Source organism: Tyto alba, unplaced genomic scaffold (assembly GCF_018691265.1).
Source record: "Tyto alba isolate M040663 unplaced genomic scaffold, T.alba_DEE_v4.0 Super-Scaffold_1000006, whole genome shotgun sequence".
NCBI lineage: Eukaryota > Metazoa > Chordata > Aves > Strigiformes > Tytonidae > Tyto > Tyto alba.
In genome coordinates, this window is record NW_024881272.1 from 26,829,751 (window position 1) to 26,852,597 (window position 22,847).

The window sequence follows — 22,847 nt, forward strand, 5'->3', positions numbered from 1 at the left end:
AAGCTGAAGAAAGTGAGTCGTGCTCCAGCAAGGAGAGGAGAAACAAGGCTTTGTACCCCCACCGGCACAGGGAGCCCAGGTCTGGGTTCCCCTGCTCATCCCCAGTTTGGATGGAGACCGAATCAGCCATGTGGGATGGGGTCTGTGCTGTGCTCATGCAGGTCAATACAAGTGATTGCTTTTTCTAACAGGAAAAAGTGGATTTCTTTTGAATAAGGGAGATCAGCATCCCATCAGTCGCCTGTCCATCCCCGCGGGAAGAGGCAGACGGCGCAGAGCTTGTCTTGCCTTCCCATTATGCAATTTCGAGCAGGTGGTGCCCAGATCAGAGGGTGCCTCAAAACATTTACAGGAAATCAAGTTACCAGCTGTGATTAATAGCTGGTAAATGTCTAATAATAACAGACACATTTGTAATGCATTTAGAAATACCAGGGCTCGCGCCTCTTCACCTAGAGCAGCGAGGTGCTGCGTGCTCCTGAGCCACAGAGCCCCCCAGCAGTACTTAGCTCAATGGCATTATTGGATTTTTTTGACTCACACATCTGCTAAAGCCGTGGGGAAAGCAATGTGGAACAGGATGGAAAATACTGGGGCAGTTTTTTAAATGTTTAAGATTGCTCTTTTCCCCTAAGAAAATTTCAGTTTTGCAGAGAATAGTGAATTTTACTAAGCCTTTTTCTTTTTTTTTAATGACACAAATAGTTTTGATCTTTGGATATATGATGCTGACCTCTTTCCCTCCCCATCTCAGCCCATGGACCATAGACGACGATGTTTCCTTTAAACTGATGATGCCAGTTAAACAAACAAAGTAATGCACTTTGAGAGATGTGCCTGCATCTCTGAGCTTGCCTCACAGAAGGAATGGAGACGTTCGCACTGCCAGATGCAGCCAGCTGTGTGCCCCACAGGAGAAACACATTTCGATGGTAAATTTATTTGACTTACTATGCTAGTTCGAACCACTAAAGCAAAATAAGAGAAAAAAGAATCATTGGGGGGGAGGGGGGAGGGAAATCTGAAATATTTTACTGATAGAATCCAAAGACGTCTCAAAACATCTTGACCTTTCCTTCTATTTTCTAGGGAAATACCATAGTTAGCAGAAAAAAAATTAAAATCAAAACAAAAAGAGAGTGTATTTTTCCTCCTGGTTGAAGATTGGGGCTGGGCGGGGAGTTTCCTTTGCACTTTACGCCTCATTTCAGTCCCTCCGCTCCTTCCTTCTCATCTCCCACACCCATCCCCTCTGCCTACCCCCACGTGCAGCTCTTCCCCTCTCTCTCTCCCGGCCTCCCCTTCCCAGCCTCAAGCATTTCCATTTTATGCTACATGTCCCCATGGGTTGCACTCGAACAAGTGGTGTCCCTCCAGCCCCAGCTCCCACTCACCTCCCTCCAGCAAGTGGGACCCTGCTCACCGCGGCAGCTCCCCGTCAGCCTCACTCCTGCGTGCCAGGGAGCCGTGGGGACAGAACCGGGTGGGGTGGGGTGGGATGAATTTTGTCTCCCTGCCACTGCAGGGGTGACGCTGTGGCCGAGAGCGCTGCTGCGAGCGTGCAGCTCTTTGCAGCAGCTCAGCTGTGCTCTGGGGGCTTTAAGAGGGAAGCCCCAAAAGAGGCTTTGCAGGTGGAGTGATTATAAGAGCAAAAATAAAGCACTTTTTACCCAACAGGGGTGATCAAGGCCCCATGACAGTCACAAGCAGCACCTGTGAAGAGCTTTATCTCCTCCCGCACTGTGCACCCCGTGAAGCAGGGGTACTTTCTAAAGCTGTGTCAGTTGAAGACACGCAAGTGCTTAAATGCCTGTGGCAGGCTCTGGGGTAACCTTTCTAGAGATACACGAGGTGGGACAAGCGCACACCCTGAGCCGGGAGCAGCTTCTCCACCGGCGTTGCTCAGCCCGCACCGCGAGGGCAGAGCCCCCGGGGGACCCACGATTATTGACAAATCCACCCAGCCCCGGCCCCAAAAGCAAGGAATGAGCAAATTCGTGGGGTCCGGAAGAGTTTTTTTTAGCGGTGAGGTGGGGAAACGCGTGCGGGAAGCCCGAGCCCGGCCGAGCCGAGGCTTCGGCGACGACAGGCCCAGGCGAGGGCGGGTGCGGCGGCCGCGGCCTCCTCGGGAGCATTTCCCCGGAGCCGCTCCTGCCCGGCCCGGGAGCTGCGGCCTCGCTGCTCACGGCACGCGCTGGATCGCAGTGTCCTAACAAGAACACATCGCTCCCAGAGCTGTAACCAATATACAAGTCCATCGGCAGCAGGTGTTATTAATGATGCCAATACACATTGTCTTATTAATCTTCCATACTAGGCTTGTGTCTATCTGCAAATGATTATCATTCATTTTCCTGACAAATCTATCAAGATCATTTATTACTGTTCGGGAAAGGATCTTCTTTTAAACAAAGATTAATAACGTTGCATTTTATCTGGCTGGTTGAGCCAAAGGAAATGAAATTAACAATGAACCCTACAAACATGTCATCACTTTAATTTACCGGAAAATATTTTAAAATGTTATTTAAAAGAATATACGCTATGGTGGGCACAGTTTATTACAAAGGAAAGAAATGAAACTGCACGCATTTTAGCAGGGTGGAGAGTAAGTTAGCAAACAAGGCACCATGTTTTCTCTGGTTCCTTGTGCTCGTTTTCTGGGACAAGGAGGGAGCAGTGCCCACACCCTTCTCGGTGTAGGCGGACAGGCATCTGCCCAGGTGAATCGTAGCTGGAAGTCACGGTTTCTGGGTTAAAGCGGATCCTACCTGGGCTCAGAATCTCCCATCCCCGCAGGAAGCTCTGCCCTCCCTGCACGCCTGTGGAGGGAAACTTCACCAGGGTGACGCTCACGGAGACCTGTGGGAGGGGGGGGCACGTGTGGGCTGACGGAGTCCCAGCACCCTCCTGCACTTCTGGTTCCTGTGAGGAAAAGAAACAAACTCAGTAAATTTACATGGTTTAGTTTCTTTTCTTCTGCACTCTCTTCTTAATTTCCCTACCCTTCGAGTAAAATAGCAATAAGCAATAAATACACACCAAAGAACATATCAGAACCTCCCTCCTACTTTTAATGCAAACAGTAATGGAAAAACTTAGTATCAGCTTTGCTTTTGCATTGCTTTGCTTATACACTTGAACTGATATTTTGAGCCCCATTTTCGAGCAGGTACCCAACCACCGTGTCTCTGCAGGGCTTTCCTCACGTGCCTGGCTCTGGGCTGTGACATCTCTGGCAATGGGAGTCCCACCCCTCCCCAGCCCTGTGCCTGGAAGGTGTTTTCCCCCAGCTCCCCAGTGCTGCAGCTCACTTATCTGTTTCTCAGGTCCCAGTGATTCCAACACCAGCAAATTACTCCTCTTCTTTGCCGGTGGGGAGAGGAGAAGGTTGCTTAAAACAATTTTGAATTACGTAGTCAAGAAACGTTTCTCCTACAGATAAAAAAGTCAACTTCTTACCTTCAGTGGATTCATCTTATCTTACCCACATAGCAGGTTGGGAGCAATGGTTTAAAACCCAGACAAAAGAAAATAACCCTGCTAACCTCAAGCTGTAGCAGTTTCAAAATGCTGACATATCGGCAACAGGATTTCCGAGAGTGCATTTCTGTATCTCTGTGGAGTAGGAAAAGCATACTCGCTAAATTGGCTGGTATTTAACCATACATTTTATTGCTACATAACAAAGTCTTCTGGATTTTTCTTTTAATTAAAAAGGAAAGTCAGCAATGTAGCATAGGTCTTGAAAAATTTATAAATAATAAGAAAAGCCTGAATGTAGCCCCAAAGCAGGGTTTGGCTTGTCTGCAGAGTAAATGCTAGTGAGTTAGCTAGTTGTCCCTCTGTTTAAGCTGGAGCTGTTTCTTCAGTCACTTTGGGGACACTCTGTAGTTTGTTAAGTGATGAGAGCTCAGGCTGCACATGTCCAGGCCATATAAACTGAAGTAGGATCAGACTCTGAGCTTCTAAAATGTCTAATCTACTTTGACCTAACATTCACTGGTAGAATTTGTGATCTTTGACTGAGCAATAACCACAACATGTATGGCAGAACACCCCTGCTTATTTCTTTATTCAACTGCCAGCTTAGCCATGTTTCTTTTAGCACAACTGTCAATCCTGGCATACAGACTACAAGCTAAAAAAGAAACCAGTTTCTGGTTAAAGTGCTCTAAAAGCTAAATATGCATTACATTAAAAAAAAAAAACAAAACAAAACAAAACAACAACAACAACAAAAAAAACCCAAACCCAAACAAACAAACAAAAAAGGAGCCGCACCTTATTTGTATTGTGACTGCATCTCACTCCAGCAGAATTCAACTGCTGGAATTCATCAAGCCTCTTCTGTTACATTAAGCAGTTGTCTGTGATGAACTTACATCACATAAATAAAAATCATAGATGGTGCATGCAGAGAAACAGAGCTTTGTAATCATGGAAAGGCAAAAAAGGGGGATATAAAGCCAAAAGAAAGTGGCAAGAGATAAATGTAGCAGATACAGAAAACAAATTCAGGCCTCTCACCTCTCAGCCCCATATATACATTTAATGGGGTATGCTTATTTTCCCCACTTCAGACTATTACCAGTGTAATGTGGATGGTGTTATCCAACCTCGGTGGTTCACCAAAGCCAGGCATGAACAGTTTTTCGTTTGTTTGCTCCGAGCAGCCAGAGCGATATACAGTGTGTTGTGAAAGCAGTACAAGGAACAATAGATGAAAGTGATTTTTTTTTTAGCGTTGGTAAAGTGTTGGTGTCAGAACAATTGGAGATTTCCGCACAACCTCCTCTGAAGCCGGTGACCATGAGTGCAGAAGCCAATTGCTGAGCTGCTGCCCCAGCACAGTGGTACTGCGACGGCGATGAAGGCACCCTCCCAGGCTGCAAAGGGTTGCAAGGAAACATCACTGCCTGACATCTCCACTTCTTCAGATCAGTGAAAGATGACGACTTCCTCACCACCCAAACACAACCTTCTCCCCCAGTGGAGATGGGAACTCCAAAATACAGATGTCCTTGTTGAGAAATGCTCAAGGAGGAATCCTTGTGGATGCTGCCCATCACTGTCACAGGTTTCACTGCACACAACTCTGCCTTTTTCCAAGTGTGCCCTGACACTCAGTCATGCATTTTCTCCACCTTTTGTGACCCGATGGGTCTTGAAACTCCTACAGGAGAGATGAAGAATGCTTCTGCCCTAGAACAGCCCCTCAACCCAAGTACTGGGCACTCTTCAGAGTCTGTTGTAGGTTTAAAGTCTTTCACAAGGGGAGCAGGGAATTCTGTGGACACCCAACAGCTCTTTTATTTCTGACCTGAGATCCCATCTAATACCTGAAACCATCTTCAGGCCTTCCTCCTCTTGTCTCAAATGCAATTTCCAACAGCTCTGAGTATCCATCTCCAACACAGCACATGGGGGGATGTTATTTAAGCATGTGCCATCTGGCCAGAGCCTGGCACCAAGGTATCGGTGTGCCATTCAAGCACAGCCCAAGATTTCACGAGCAAAAACTGAAATATCATGCAGTGCAATATTACAGATAAGCTGTCCAAGCAAGACCAGATGGCACCACCATGCCAAGGACAACAAACAGATATTAAGTTGTCAGAGTACAAACCAAAGTCAGCCTGAGCTGCTGAGTTCACGCCACTTCTGCGCACGATTCCCAGGAACAAGAAACAAGCTGTCCCAAAAGACACCGCAGAAATGTTCCTGGGGAGGGCACTTGAACAACACAGAAGAGCAACTGCACTTGCAACGCTGGGTTACTGCTCTGTGGTGAGGTTTCTCCCCTGGGCTACTCTCAGGCTGGGTTGAAGCACTCCGGATTCAGTACTGGGATGGAGCTCACGGGGGACAATTCCTCTGCCCACCTTCCGGTTTAGACTGACACAGCAGGCTTGATTTCCGAGTGCAGAGTGGGGAGGACCAGGGTAACCATTTTAAGAAACCCATAATTTTTGCTGCATCTGTTCAAAACACGAATGTTGTTCAAAACATTCAGCTGTGACTCACTCCTGTAGCTTCCACAAAAGCAGCATTCAATTTAATATGTGAGACTCATAACCAACTCACGCAGTGCAACAGTTCACATCAGTTTGAAGAAAAAAAATTCTGCTGGAAGCACAGGCAAGTAGCAGTGTCAATTTTTCATTAACCTACAGTCACTGTCTCTGTAGACTTACAGCTATAAGTAAGATTACTGTTATAATTTCTTCTGGTCCCTAAGGGGAGGGAAAAAAAACTTCTCAAAACTTTTAAGGTCATTACAAAAAAGCCCACCTTTAAATTGGAGGCAGTTTCAGTTTACTTTCATATTTCAAAATCAAATCTTAGCTTCAGCCTCACATCAAAGCACAAATGTCAGTTGCTTTGTTTCTACATCTTCCATGAAAAAAGTTCCAGCTTATACATGAGCTGAATGCCAAGTAAATAGATTTTCCCGAGGAACAAAGACAGCTTTTTTTGTTTGTTTTAAACATATGTAAATAGAGTCCCAGGAACTGAGCTGCCTGTCACTTCAACCAGGTTTCCACTCATGACACTCCGGCTAGTTATTTCTGACTGACCTGAGGTCAGAACTGCAGAAGTTTCCCGCCCCACTCCTCCACGCACCGGTACCAAGTGGCCACTCGAGCCCTCTCCCTCCGGCCTCACATCCCAGCAATGGGGAAACAGATTAACATGTATTCCTTTTTCGCTAGTTTCTTATTCCTTCTCTTCCTTTTTTATTTTTTTATTTTTTTTTATCATTTTTTTTTTTATTTTTGTTTTGTTTTTAAGCTCTAGATACAGAATCACAGAAATACTGTGGTCCTCTGTCACAGTCACCGAGACAGTTCTGAAAAGCTTTTGGCAGATAAGATCAGTATCTGACAATATATGGCTACTATCAATAAACAGGCAGGGCTGTGTTCCTACTAGCTGTATATTAAAAACTGATGGTACCTACCGGTTCACGGTCAAGATTATGGGGTAGGGAAGAAACAGGAATGGATTTGTATGAAAAATCACCTGTTGGTTTTTTGTTTTTTTTTTTTTTTAACAGGAGGGCACCATCAGTCTTGAGTTTTCTTTCAGTACCAGGCATTTAAACAGTAGAGAGTTATTCTCCACAAAGCCAGAAGACAATAAAGAGGAATACATCCCCTTCACATGCCCATCTTCTATTACCTTTTTTTTTTTTTTAATTTAAAATAGCAGACCAATGCAAAATTAAGAGCACTTAATGCTTGTCATTTCCAAATGGCTTGGGTTATATCTCAATCTTCAGCATTCTCATTTTGGGTGTAATACCGGGCAGCACCGAGGGACGCATCACTTTATAGGCTATTGCAAAGCCACAATTAAGGAAAATCCTCAAGTACATGAGAAACCTCAATTTTCATTGGCTGAGTTACCATAATTTACTGATAATTCAAGTCACTCGAGTATTATTCAGTGTTTTCTTCTCCCTGCTTTTTTCATCTCTTGACAAGTTTACAAAGAAAAGAATGGAGCAGAGCTTAGCTGCATTACATCCAATATGCTGCCTACACAAACGCCAGAGAAGCTAAATGAACCCCAGAACATATGGCACTCTGCTGACAGAGCTCAGAAACTGGTTCTGCATGAGCAACAAGGAACATCTTGAAACGCACAAGACATATGTGTTTTAGGAAGAAGATTGAAGTGTTTCATAATAAAACAGGACAAAGTGAAATACAAGTGCTGTATAAAATTTTAATTAAAAACTGGTTTTACCCCTCAACGTGAATATACAATATGTTTCCCAGATGGATTTCATATTTAAGTATTATCCAAACCAGCAACGTAAATGAGACAAATAAAGCCTTCAAAAATGGCATAGAGGCTAAAATGTATGTAAACACTAGATGACTGTGGTGAAAACAAGGCGGGCAGGGAAAGCAACCTCTTAGCAAATGTTTACTACTGGAGTACTGAATGAAACAGTTCATACAACTACAGTCTTAGTAGCAACACAATTAGCTAAACATTCAAAAATTCAAGTCAGTGTAACAATACAAGCAGAAGCATTAGCATTCACCACCATTCAGTGGTGTAAATGGTGCTTTTGTTACTTATTAAGTTTCACAGGTTATTTTACACACTGATAATTCATGGCATGGCACCCATCAAACCTCTCTCAGAGCCTACCCCTGCTCTCAGCCTCCCACCCCCACATTGTGTGAAGCTCTGTTCACGCAATGGCATCAGCCCTCCAGGGCTACGCAAATGCCTGACCACAGAACAAAATTTTTGTGCTCTATCCTCAGGATCGGTAAATTCTTACGAAGCCAGAGGGATGTCATTCTGCAGCAGACCCCTCCTTTCCCTGACGAGGTGAGAAGGCGGCTCAGATCACCAGTTCTCAGACTCCAGAGAGTTCTCTGCTAGGTCAGAAGCAATCACCCAGAATTGAATGGAAAGACACATGAATAAAAAGCACAATCTCCACATTGATCAAGCGAAGAGAAAGATTACAGTTCCTTTATGTTGCCATCCAGACGAATTATCACTGCACTTCAGAGAATTTCTCACCGAAGACAAACAGGAAACAAACTGCATGTCCTTGGTAAGACAACACTGATAACAAAAGGAGCTACAGCCTCATCTTTTAAGGGCTTTGGTCGATGATGTTTTGAATTCCATGGAGAAAGCGGTAGAAACCAACGCAACCAATGGGGCTTGTGTTTAATAGTTCGCTGCGTAATAGAAACAGGAATATTAGGTGTTCTTGACCACTTCCCACAACATGGGTTTATTCGTTGAATCTGAAAGGAACTGGGCAGAGACTGGTTCTCTGCTGCTACCAGAGACCATCACCTAAACCAGACATCATTTCTGTCCGGGAGGCAGCTCAGTAAGATCACCCACAGCAGTGCTGTTCTCTCTTAGCTTCAACTGAAAACACTGAAACCAAGAAGCTATGTTTCCTTGATTTGAAAGTTTCCCCAAATTCCTTGACTGCTAAACAAATCTCTTGAGTTACTCTCAGCATCCTGATAACGATCACTCTATAACCACTGAATTAATATCATGGTAGCAGGTTTTTCTATGACCTAGAGATTCCACAGTACAAGATTTTTACAGTTAAGTGACCACTGCTAAAAGGCTAAGAACTTTGTTGCATAGTTCAGCGTTCCATAGAACACCTTCAAGCTTAAAAATGAGGAAGAGCAGAATTATATAATAATCAGCTATTCCTTGCACACAGACTGAAAAGGCAGAGATTCCTTCCAACTTACTTTCTCTGACAAACCTGTGGCACACCACACAAGCTCTTCCAATGTCAAGTTGCACACATCATTGCACCCCCTGTTCCTGGGGAGAGGATAAGAACAAATGATGTGATAGATGTTAATACTGCTGATTAGTACACACAGCAGACAGCACTAAGACATCAGGATGACAAAAAAAAAATTGTATTACAAAAAATAAAATATCACGAGAGCAATCAGTATGATGAACCAAGATCATGCAGGAGACAGAAGCTGAGTAGGATACCAACTGTAAAGATTAGCTCCTAAAAGCACATTTAGTAAAGCATTTCATTATCTTTTTCAGCCATCTCTTAGATTTAATAGATTTCTATCTTGATAAGATTAAGACTTGCTTAATAATTGTCTGATTAAAACATAATAAACCTGGGAAAATTAAAATAAAGCCTTTTTAGTAACCTGGAGATGAGATGGGACTTTTCAGCCAGGCTTCCACAAAATAATTTCTGTAACATTCACCTCAGCATCCCAAAGCTCTTCACAGTCATTTAATTAAGCTTCAACAGAGCACAAACTCCCCATTTTACAGCTGAGGTAACAATGAGAGGGAGTTTGGAAAAACTATTTAATACTGAGCAGAGCTAAATGTTCTGTTATTTTACCCCAAAAATATATTCCTAATGCCTATAGGTACATTACTTTCTCCCCTCACTGTTTTGGCAGCCTCTAAATATGTAACAGAATTCAAACATGTGATGCACAATCTAAAGAACAAGCCCTCATCATCTTCCAAGATGCTCAGATCTGGAGTATAAACACTGCTGCCCATGTATCTTACGAAGCTGCTCCTACCTGTTCCCACTACTCTAGCCACCCCTCTGCCTCTTGGCCCCAGTGGACCAATTTAAACTTCCCTTATTCTAGTTGAAAACTTAGATAAGGCAAATCATTAAAGCACTTGACATTTTTGCCTTCAATCTACAACAAGTCAATGACCGAGTGATTTCCAAAGTAACTCCTACTCAGCAAAGAATCCGCATTTCTACTGAACACTGGCAGGTAGTTTGACCAAAGCCACGCCAAGATCCTAAATCATACCGAGTTATTTGTAAGAAAGGGGAAAGGGAGCAACTAGAAAGCAGATTCTGATTTATTAAAAAGAAAGTGATTAAAATACTGCACTGATTGCATACTGCAAGCTACACTGGATGCTGAACAGCATTTGGTGAGAATACGCATGGGTGATAGTAACTTGGGGAGGCAAGAGAAAGAGACAGACTCTACAGAAAAAACACTAATTCACTCTTAATCTAGCCCATTATTTCTAGATTTGAGTAGGCAGCTTTCCTTTAGGAGGCAAAATGATGGGGGTGGAATTATGCCATCCTACTGTCACTAACAGACCACTTTGTGGATGGCAAAAGATAAGAAATGAGCATAGAAAATGCTATTTAAAGCTCCACTCAGGAAACCAGAAATTTGCATTTGATAGAAGGGATTTAAATTGTATTAGAAGGCAAGGTGCACTAAACAATTACAGTTTATTACTGTGTTGGTTCACTGCCTGAACCTATACTTATCACATACTGCAGTAGCAAAGGAGCAGCAGTGCTCAGTGCATTTGAGCTGCATGCGTATTAATAGGAGGGTTAGCTGAGCAAACAGGGAAGGGGCCAAATGCTTCTGAAAACAACGTGGTCTGCAGATTTTATGGAGAGATTGGAGTAATTTGGGACTTAAGTCACATTTCAGAGAAAAGTTTTCCATTAAACAAACCGCATTTCCAGCACAGCGCTTGGAAGAGAACCCTGCGCTGTATCACAGCACATAAGCTGCAGAATGACTCGGACCCAAGAGAGAAACACATATCCTGCAGCAGCTGATTCAAAAAGACATTATACACACCATCTCCCCTCGCAGCTGGAGCAAGGCCAAGGACACTCGTAGCCTGTCTGCTTCATTTGTTGTTATGCTGCATATGAAGGCTACGGTGAGAATATTCATACTGGTCACAATTCAACATATGACACTTTTTTTTTATTTTCTCCCATCCAGTTTTCACCTTTGATGAAAAAATTTTCGTCTTTGATGAAAAGCTGAAGGTTGTCATATGCTGCTTCTCTTTAGCTAGAGGAATAAAACAGATACACCCCAGCCATTCCTCTGGACCCCTCAGAGACATTATCCCGTCTTTTCACAGTGGCCTCCAACCCTTCTCATCCTCTCCTTGTGTCTTGAGTTCATGGCAACTTGTATCCTTACTCATCCATACAAAAAAACCAAAGTCTCAGTGTTCAGGCCTTCTCACACACTAAACAAAGAGACTAACATCTGCAACGCTGGATTGCCAGGGAGGGAAAAAAATCAAACAGCACTTCTGTGTCACAGAACCAGATCAGGCCCATGGGGAGCAGCCAACCTTCAGAAGACTGTAACTTTTACTAAACTATGACACCAGGGAGCAAAACCACAGAGAATATTGAATGAAAACTGTGGGATACCATGAAAAGAACACTAAACTTCATGGCTCAAACACATATAGGAAACTGAAGCACCTTTCAGATTCCAGCAGGTTGATTTTAAACAAAAAGTGTGGAAAGTATCTCTCAGAATGTGCCCTGCCTATTTAGGATCCATTTGAATATATCTACTTTCTCGAGCAGCAAGGAGAAAGAAACTATTCCTTCATAGACTAATATGGGGCCACAGGAACAGGCTAAGGAATGAACACCAGGTACCTGGGGCACAACACTCCACGGCCACCATGCCTTCAGCAGCACAGCTTTGGTAAGTTTTACTTTTCACTTCGGCGAAAAAAGTGTGCTACTACTTCACAGAGTGACTCAACAGTTATCCCTAGCCTAAGACTGTGCAACTAATGCCCTTTGAAAGCACTAATGTGCTAAATGGCATCGGGGACAGGAAGTTAGCAGTGTTAATCCACTTCAACTGGTTTAACAGTCACAAGGAATAGAAATGTCTATATGCAAGACACTTCCTCTGAGAGTCCCCTTTGCTGAAACAGAAGCACACAGCCTTTCAACGTGCTTTCCCACTAGCATAATTGCTCACCAACTGCTTTCTCAAATCAATTATGTTGTCTCAGCATTAAAGGGTGGAAGGCAGAGTAGACCAACTTTTTGTTTATACAGGCATGCTGGCAGGTTACAGTCATATGTTCTGCCATCTGTACTGCTAGCTTTATCCTTTATCCAATCATAACAGGTAAAATGGCACTGGTGTAACTGAATCTGTTCACTCAGTCAGGGAAGGAGCCAGAACAGGCATTTGTTTTTTCCCCCCATTCTGAAAGGAAGCAGGAGATGGACACTCTTGCCCTTTTAAAACATTCTGCTTTTCAGTAGATGGGCAATTTGCCCCAGTCTGCTAATGTGGGATCTGTTCAGTGCAAGGCTGAAAAGGTTCCATCCCCAGGGAAAGCATCAAACTGCTGATGAACATTTGGTGGCCTTTAGCAAAAATGATGCGATTTCTGCCAACAGGATCCCAGCAGACTGGGAAGGACAGGCTCCAAATTAGGTGGGATTGTGATGCAGGAACTTCAGGAGGCCTGTACGGGGTATATGAGGAGCTTGCTGACTAGCTCCAGTCTTTTCCCTTCTGCACTCCTTCCTTATTCATATTTTTTTAAAAAATACAAATATATTGGCAAATATCATGGCTGCATTCGAGAGAACCTGGAAACTTCCAAATGCACAGAGTGTGTGAAGATGACCTTTCTTCTGATACAAAGGCTGCTGGACTGGGTGGGTTTTTTTTAAAATTTGACTGTATTAGAAAATTTGTGACTAAAGTTGCTTGCAACTACTTTGAAAGCATGTCTGTAGGTCAGTACCAGGGTTACTGCCCTTCTCAAAAATAAACAATCCAAAGGCAATTTTCTAGAAAAAAATTCCTTTTGTCCCAGACAGGATGCTTTTAAATCAACAGCCACATCCACCTTCCTCTTTAGAACCCCTCTCTGAACACTAGGACATATTGTTTCTTCAACCAGTTCTGTTTACATTACTAAATAGCTTTAATTATTTAGTAAGAATTGTCTGCAGCTGAAACCTGAGTTGATGTCAGACAGGAAATGTCCAGCAAACCTTTTAGTCTTCAAATTATTATCTTTTCATAGTCTCAAAGGAGCAACAACATCTTGCTTAACTGTGGAGGGGCTTAGTTGCTGTTGGTTTTTTTTTTTTTATTTATTTTTGGGAGGAGGGGAGGAGAGAAGGGTCAGGGCACAGGGAAGGGGAGCAGGGGGGTGTTAATAGTTTCCTTTTGGCAACCCTGGACAAACCCCCCCATTTCTCCAAAACCCTGCCCAACCATAATTATACCTTAAAAGTAGAGCATAAATGTTTGTTACATAAAAACAGGTTTCGTTACAAATATGAACACTGCATACTGTGCATTTCCAGGTGAATTGCTATCAGGAGTGTGTTTTTCAGTTTGAAACAGTGCCAGAAGCTTTTTGGTACATGTTTCTATATATTTTCTCGAGACTCTCTTCAAAGATCGCTCTGCGAGGCTTCCCCTTGTATACAGCTGCACGACCAGACCAGTATTCACCATTATCCAAGTAAAGAGTAGTTTTCTGCTGCACTGGTGAACTGTCAACAGAAAGAATATAATAAACAATCATCAAATCAAGATAAGGAAGATGAACCAGAAGCACAAAACCAGCAGAACTCCAAATGCAGAGCTGCTAATCACAGATTACCTTTCACAGATTGATAAAAAACTGCACTGCAGCTACTTCTAAGAAATGGGAACCCCACGTTATTTATTCACACAAATTCTCCCCCACTTATCTGAGTGCACCTGATAATACCTCCCAAATAGAAAGAGAATTAATTTTCAAAGAGCATGCAGTAATTTTGCTGTATTTTGATACGCAGTGTGACTAGGCACTAAGTCTATGCAACAGGATAGGCTTAGTGCCCACACAGTAGGATTTTTGTGTCCTTTGAAGGTCAAAACATAACCACAAGGAGCTATTTCAATATGAAGACAATCTATCAGAGGTATATTAAATTACTGTGGTTGCAGCTGTAAAGTGCTCTATCAGAAGCATCTTGAATTAAGTATTCTACCAAATACATTATGATATAGTGGCAATCGAGTGTTCCTTCCCCACCCCATCTTCTGTGTCACTGTTGTAATACTAAACACAAATACAATCTCATATTTCAGTTGCTTTGAGAAATTACTTCCTAGATCTATGAAGTGAAATTTATTCTCTGAAAATCATTACAAAACACTGACAAATCTGAAGTATGCATATCTAAACTTCATGACCATTTGCCTTCTCCTGAAACTTTCAAAACAAAGGCTTTTGTCATATAATGAAATGAGCCATTTTCCTGTAACAAAGCATGAAACAAGTAGCTCAAAACTCCTAAGCAAAAAATGACTACCGAGGTGACATTTTTCACATCTGCTCAGAGAATGAGGCACATAAGACACTTAAAAATTAGGACTGAGTTATCTTCAGCCTTTCATGAACACTCTCAGTCTGGGAAATGAAACTGGGAATGGGAAGCTTACAGTGACGATCTTCACATAGGAAATGGATTACACTTCACAGGGAAACTTTACATTTTCTTATATAAATATAATTTATTAATCTACTGTGGTCAAACCATTACTTAAAACTTTGTCCTCCAGTCAGTATCAGTAAACACATGTGAAAAAGTTGAAAGAAACTTTCTGTCAAATGACTCACAAGTATACTTCTAGCTAGCTGCATCAAAACTCAAGGTTTCCACTTTAAGAAAGGAAAATGGTAAGGGAAGAAGAGGAGGATACAGGATCAGTTTTCTAAATTCACATTTCTAAGCCTCCACTGTTTCATGGAAAACAAAAGGAGGAATAGGTTTTGCTATCAGATGTTTTACATTCAAATATTAGAGTGATACCAACCTGTAACACATAAAGCAACAACAAGATCTCTATGTGGCTCCAATACTAAAAAGGGAGGAGGGTCACTTAAAACTTTTTCAAGTAGTCTCCAACATTTAAAGTCAGTCAACAGTATGAAGCAAATTTAAACCTGTTTATCACCCTGGAGAGGGTGAACTGTGCTTCACAGTTTGGACACAAAGAAACCAACCTACCAAACAGCAAAATCAATAGAAAAGTTATACAGGCCTATGTTAAATGTAGACAAGTTAATACTCTGGGGATCCATCAAGAACTGAAGTTCTACCTCCTTTCTGCAGTTTGTGTTACCTCACTTCTGATGGAGAATTCTCAGCCCAACAAAAAAGCATGGCACTAGGAGCAGCACTTGTAACTATACAACAAACAACTCTGACATTCTTTTCCTTGGAATCCATTTCCTGCAGTCAGCCTTGTGCTTGCCTTCTACTAAAAGAGACACTCAAAATCTAACCACTTTAACTGCAATAAAGGAAAGACTCAAAAAACAACAGTATCTTTCACAAGTTCCTTATTCTGGTATTGACAAAGACTTAAAAAGACATCAGCTTAATTTTCCATTCTTTTTTTGGAGGGGGGTGTGTGTGTGGATATATTTCCATTTGCCAGTCCTTACACATGAGATACTTTGCACTGGTGTGGACAAAGATACAGCCAAGCTAGGGAAGAGTCCTTCTCCTGTCTCAACTGGAAACCAGCTGACAACCTGAGCTAAGCAATCTGGGAATTACACTCACAAATCATATTAACAGCAGGATTTCTGCACGCAACTCCCTGTTCTGAAATACCTGTCATATGCTTTTGTTCCCTCATACATCTCCTTTAAGAGTCCCAGAAGTTCTTTTCTGAGTGAATCATATACTAAATATTTCACAAAACATGGTCCTTTTCCTTGCTCCCAGTGGTTTTCAATCATCTATCTACTTTACTGCCAACATTTGGTCGACAGTACCATGTCCTTCTATGAACTCTGTCTCTGTCCTTGTATACTGTTTATGAGCACTGTGGCAAACACTCAGCAATCAGACTGTCCTCGAGTCCTTTTGTGTCCTGCCCTTCAGTGAATGGGACTAGTGCAGCTGGCCTCTAAAAAAAGGAGTAGTCCTCTCCCAATGTGAGTGCCACATTTCATATCCCATCACTTCATGATTCTGTAGTATTAGCGTTTGTTTTTCCTTTTTTCATGGACTTCAGTTTCAGTATCAATCTCAAAGTCCCAAAGCTGCCTCAAAACAAAGACTTGCACTTCCTCTCTCACAAACACATCCTACACAATTTAATTGCAGCAGCTGTCAGGACAAAGAATAAGGGAGCAACAAGGCTACACACGGAATACAGGAGTGAGCACAGGTACAGAAATACTAACAACTTCAGGAGCAACTTCACATGCATGTGAAAATATGACTAACTAGCTCCCTTGCACAGAGGTGACTACAAATTACAGGATTTTTTAAACAAGTCAACAAATCATAAATGAACTTTTTAGAGCTTATTAATTCCAAGTAGAAGTTCATCGTTATACCCATACTGAATTACTCTCCTTTCAGTGGTATATGGTGGTGATTTGAGAAGTCTTTGTTACAAAATACTGCATCACATTTAATAATCAAAATAAAACCTTTTTTTTCCTAATGTCAAGACCTCTCAAATTTAGCATCACCGTTCTAGGAATTCTCTCTTAATATAAAGCAAGGCAGAAAAGCCATACAACCCCAAAAACGTTTTACATTACTTAATATACTTCCTCCAACAAGTACCCATAGCGCTGTATAAAACACTGTGTGCATACATACAGAACATCAATATTGATAACTTCTACTACAGAAGTTGTCAAAATCAATCCAGTTGGTGTCTCTTAAGTAAATATTCAAATGAAATTCTAGTTCTATATGTGAGGCATACACAGAGTAATTAACCTACTTAAACCAGGTTTTCAAGATCTCAGGTTTTCAAGATGTCTTCTAAAATATGGCATGCTGAATCACTAAGCCACATTATATATCTTTGTTGTGTTTTTTTTAAGATGATTCCCTTTTCCAAATATGTGTTTTGTAAAAAAAAAAAAAGGAGCAAAACAGCCCCAAACCATATTACTAAATAAACTTCAGTTTATTTTTGCACTCCCACAGTTTTAAGAAAAAATAACCAATTGGTTATTTTTGAAGTGACATTTGCCCTCTGGTTGATAAAATCCAAAAACAACTGCCCAAGTATCATTTTTATGACCTTGTCCAGTTCCAAAATCAGTGTTTTATGAAGACTATTCTGACACAGTGTCAAACAGCATGAAAGGCATAATTACCGTTAACTGTATTTTGCTTTTAGGTGAAAAAGCCTGGTAGGACTAACTCCTACGTAAGTCTTTTCCCAGTGTAATATATTGCATAGCTCAAAACGGGAAGAGAAATTTTCAGCTAAATTTAAAGGGCAATATCATGAGTATGACTGTTCTCTCTTGGTCAGCGAAAAACTCCATACCTGCTCTGCAGTTCACTCATGAATAAGGGTGCTTTATGTGAAGATTCTCTTGTCTTAGTCAAGTCTCCTTTTGATGAGTTACTCTCATCCTAAAAAAACAGAAATCAAATTCTCATTATCTTGGTTTCTGATTACAATGATCTCATTTCAAAAATACTTTCTTTCCATTTAGTAGAAGACTATTAAAGTGCTTACATTTCTTGGGGGAGAAAGGGACAAAGTATAATGAGCCAAATGCCATTTATGAACACTTTTAATTAAGTTCAGTACAATTCAGCTAATAATTTTCAGGTAATAAACTGGAAAGAATTTCTAGACAGTGTAGACTATGCAGACAGCACAAGCTTCAATAATCTCCAACAAGTTGGTAAAATGCTATGAAACCAACTGCTCACTGCCTTTTGTTTCTTGCAGAAAAGGGGAAAAAGAACGTAAATGTATTATTTATTAGCTTTTATAATAAGCTCTCATTATTCATTTAATGCATTTTACCAGACAGAAAACAATCTACACATCTGAATACTTTGATTCCATATACTGGGCTGAGAACATGTTTACCCAACTGAAAAAAATATCTATGATATACTTAATGACCCTTCAGTGGTATTCTTAGGAGTCGCCAGAAAGCAGTCTTGCCTTCCAAATGCTATCTAGACATTAATTAACCCAGAGTTGCCCTCTTAGGTAGGCAAGAAACAAAACACCTCATGTGAAGGGAGACAGTTGCTCACCTGAGACAGGCTAGTAGAAATTCCACCACATGCAACTACGTTCACTCTACTCTGAAGATCAAAGACACTACTCTAAGAGGTGATACTAAGTGATCACCTCTTTTTCACAATTTCAGCTGAGGCCAATTGCTATAAGGATTAGTAAACAAAATCTTTCATGCTGTAGAAGAAATAACTGGAAAAAAAAGACTGTGCAGTAAAAATAATCACACTTCTGGTAACACAAAACTGGGAGAAAAGACAATAGATCTAGTGGTAGATGGCAATAAGATGCAGAGCAAGCTGAATGGCAGGCATATGGATGAGGAAAAACCCCACACAATTTACCGTGGTGAAATTCAAGGTAATAAGTGAGTTTGTAAACAGGAAAACTGTCTTCCTTCAGCAGTCACAGACTACAAAGCACTGAAGAGGAAATGGGGTACAGTGGTAAATAAAACTGCAGCATTTGCCAGGGGCAAATTATGTTCTGGAAGTAAAAAAAAATGGACGCATTATGATACTGTCAGAATGTCACAGCAAAAAGCTACAGTGGACGCCCTAAGGAATCTGCAGCAGAGCTCCAGTCACACTATTTTTACAGAGCACTATGGAAACGAAATTTTGGAAAACACAGCTGGATGCTTCTGGGAATAGTTATTTACCATTAAGCTCTTTGGAATGAAACAGAGTAAGAGATACTTTTTAACCTTTCAAAGTTTGCAAGAGGATCCAGACAGGAGCCAGAAACCTACTCATCACACTGCCAGTGCACTCGCTTTACTATTCCCTCACTTTCAAGATGACCCATTTAGCTCATCCCTCCACTGCATAACACCACAGCCTAGACTTTGGGCCATCTGGGGAAGCACAAGCAATCCTGGTGTATTTTACAGTACTCACTACAAGCAGACATAACTTTTCTTTTTTTTTTTTTTTTTTTTTTAAGCAGGTCAGCTGCTGTTAGCACAGCTTTCACAAGTCAGCTTTACACAATTACCAAACACTGTGAGACTTCTCTGTAACATCCTCCCGTTCCTTTTGCCCAGTGGAATAAAATGGAGTGAGAAAAACAGTCTTTTTCCAGCACTGTTCTGACCAGGTTAGTAATTAAAGACTCAAAAATCCTATCTGGATTTTTTTAGGGCAGAAACATGAAGTTTTCCAACTGGAGAGAGGAAACAGAAAAGCATAATCTCTGATTATTAATCCCTGTGAGTATTCAGCAAGTGTTCGATACTGGAAGTGACGAGGTGCACTAACAGAAAGCCAGCAGAAAATACCATGCTTCAAGAATCTAAGATCATGCTTGAAAATTTGTGTGCATTTGTGCAATATTGCAGTAACAAGAGAATACCCACATATGTGTAAGTCATTTTAGAGTAGAATGTTTTAAATTATATAAGTAAAATAAGTAAATAGGAAGAAAATTATCAAATTCTCCTTTACCCATTATTATATTTAATAGTCTTTATGGCTGTATGAAGAGACCATGTAACCAGCCATCTAGCTCTCCTAACAAACTAGTAAATCTTTTATCATGAAGTCATGGTCTACTGTTCAAGGAAAGTAGTCAAGGACCACTGGAGATAGTTCAGGCTGTGCAAACTTTCATTACATGTAGGTGATGGACCGTCATGAAATCCAATTTGTTATCTTAAGTTCATTGAAACATTAGAGAAGCATTTGACATGATTTGTACCTATTTTGGAGTGGCCGAAGCACAAAAAAGTGTGATGGGTATCTTCTCTTTGAGAGGCAGCAGCTGACAAGATCATGATGTTTGTATATAAACTCAGGACAGTACAGCATGAACTAGATCAAATGGTCTTAGCATGCATGAGAAGTGGTTTTTCAGAGTTTAAAACAAGAAGCACAACTAAGCAAAAAATGAAGGTTGAACAGAAATGAGAAAATAATCAGATTGAGTGAACACATAGGCAACACAAGGAGCTGCCTAGAATGGATAAATTTGGGGAAATAAACAAATAAATGGAGTTTTCAGAGCTAAGAAAGATGTTCTTCAGTACATCTTGCAGCAGTGGATTGAGACAATACCCTTCACTACCACCCCAGCCTCTGCCATGGGTTTCCTGTGGCCAGTAGTCACCGTACGCCAGCCAGCACCGCTCACACGCCAGTGTCCTAGAGCTACGCCTGCCGTTTCTGCGTTTCAGCGTGAGGTGGGGGGCCAAGGCTCCCACACTCTTTATCACACTTCCCAATGATACAGTAATGTCATGGTTTCAGCCTGTTTGGCTACGTCAGAGGGGAAGGGTGGACAGCTGGGGACAGTAGTAACTTAAAATTGCAGCAACATTCAAAAGCATATTTCTGTTAACACTCCTTTTTCTAGGAGGAACTGAAGCAAAAAAGATGTCTTTCTCCTCTCTGAGAGACTCATGACTCTTCTAACTATGTTACACTGTCAGACAAAAACAGTAATTTCATCAAGGCTCCTAATCTTACCCACCTCCTTTTATCTTACATTTCTCTTACCTCACCTCACACTTGAAGATGGTAATAAGTTTTCTGCAGATGAACCACCTTGTTATTCAGTTTCACAGAATCACAGAATCATAGAATCACAGAATGGTTTGGGTTGGAAGGCACCTTAAAGATCAACTAGTTCCAACCTCCACCAGCCCAGGGTGCTCCCAGCCCCGTCCAACCTGGCCTTGAACCCTTCCAGGGAGGGGGCAGTCACAGCTGCTCTGGGCACCCTGGGTCAGTGCCTCATCACCCACACAGGAAATAATTTCTTCCTTACAGCTAATTTAAATCTAACCTCTTTCAGTTTAAAACTGTTACCCCTTGTCCTGTCACTATACTCCCTGATAGAGTCCCTCCCCACCTTTCCTGTACCCCCTTTAAGCACTGGAAGGCCATTGTAAGGTCTCTCCAGAGCCTTCTCTTCTCCAGGCTGAACAACCCCAACTCTCAGCCTGGCCTCCTAAGGGAGGTGCTCCAGCTCCCTGATCATCTTTGTGGTCCTCTGGACCCTCTCAAGCAGGTCTGTGTCCTTCTGATGCTGAGGGCCCCCGAGCTGGACACAGCACTGCGGGGGGGTCTCACGAGAGCAGAGGGGGAGAATTCCCTCCCTCGCCATGCTGCCCACACTGCTTTTGAGGCAGCCCAGGGCACGGTTGGCTTTCTGGGCTGCGAGCGCACGTTGCTGGCTCACAGGCAGTTTTCCATCCACTAATCCCCCAAGCCCTTCTCCGCAGGGCTGCTCTCAGCCCACCCATTGTCCAGCCTGTGTTTGTGCGTGGGATTGCCCCAATCCGTGGGCAGGACCTTGCACTTGGCCTTGTTGAACTTCATGAGGTTCACACAGGCCCACCTCTCCAGCCTGCCCAGGTCCCCCTGGACGGCATCCCTGCCCTCCAGCGTGTCACCGCACCACACAGCTCGGTGGTGTTGGCAATCCTGCTGAGGGTGCGCTCAGTCCCACTGTTCGTGTGGCCAACAAAGATGTTAAACAGCTCTGGTCCCAACACCGACCCCGAGGAACGACACTCATCACTGCCCTCCACTTTGTATAATGCTATGGTCAGGGAGATCCTGTGCCACAGCCAGGTTTCTCAAAACTGCAGTAGCAAAAATCTTTATCTGTCTAAAACCATACTTCAAAATTCCATCAGACTCGAGGACAAAATAGTCTGATCCTAGGCATAATCTCATTAGATAAAGAGCTCTGTTCATTGAAAGCCAGATAAATAAGGAAAAAAAAGCAGACATCTGAAGAATAATATTAGCTCTACAAACAGCTGGACACAAGCATTTGCTGATGTGTAGCTACCCAACCTGTTAAGCCTTGATGTTCTACAGATCTGTAACATATTCTTTGCTGAAATCGGAAGGGGAGAACCAGATATGAAAAAGAATAAAATGTAACTCTCCTCAATAACCTGTGAGAGGGTTAACTATACCAACTGTCCATAAAGGCTGAACATAAGAAAGTGACTGAAATCAGTGTGAAACAGTTCAACTTATATACTAAATCCATATTCCTACAAACAAAGATGCCTCAAAGGACAACATTATAATAAATCCAAGACTGTAGGCACAGTTCTCTTCCTCAGCCGTCTTGGAGAAAATAAAGGATTTAGTTTGTAGTGAAACTTACAAAAATTAGGCGCTGTCTGGCACTGTGTGTCCTTAAAATATTTTTCACTCTTTTATGGATCTCATCTCCATTTGCTGGTGAAGGCCAACCAGAGCTAAATCTGTAAGAGGAAGAGGAAAAACAAGCAGAAGGAATATTTACTAGTTGAAAAGCTCAAACATGCTTTTGAATCAGATTTATTTTTTTTTTTAATTACTAGGCACGCATTATTTCCTTTTATTTGGAACATACAAAAAGTTTAGATTTGATTCCTTTTCTAGGGTACAAGTAAAGAAATATCTCAAAGCAGTGCATTAGAGGTATGCATCCACAATACCAACAGAAGATGCAAAGCATAGAAAATGTTGA

The 22,847-nt window shown here is 41.9% G+C and overlaps 1 protein-coding gene across 2 annotated transcripts in view; it reads right to left on the bottom strand.

Annotated features, from left to right (window-relative positions):
• Window positions 1–7,714: 7,714 nt before the first annotated feature.
• SPATA6 (spermatogenesis associated 6) overlaps window positions 7,715–22,847 on the bottom strand; it is a 47,285-nt gene continuing 32,152 nt past the window's right edge. For both annotated transcript variants that reach the window (XM_042808000.1, XM_042808002.1), the window contains exons 11-13: window positions 22,500–22,599; window positions 17,661–17,749; window positions 7,715–13,852 (exon numbers count right to left, since the gene is read on the bottom strand). In XM_042808000.1, coding sequence (XP_042663934.1) covers window positions 13,687–13,852; window positions 17,661–17,749; window positions 22,500–22,599 — 355 coding nt within the window. In that variant the 3' untranslated portion in view covers window positions 7,715–13,686. The remainder of the gene's footprint in view (window positions 13,853–17,660; window positions 17,750–22,499; window positions 22,600–22,847) is intronic.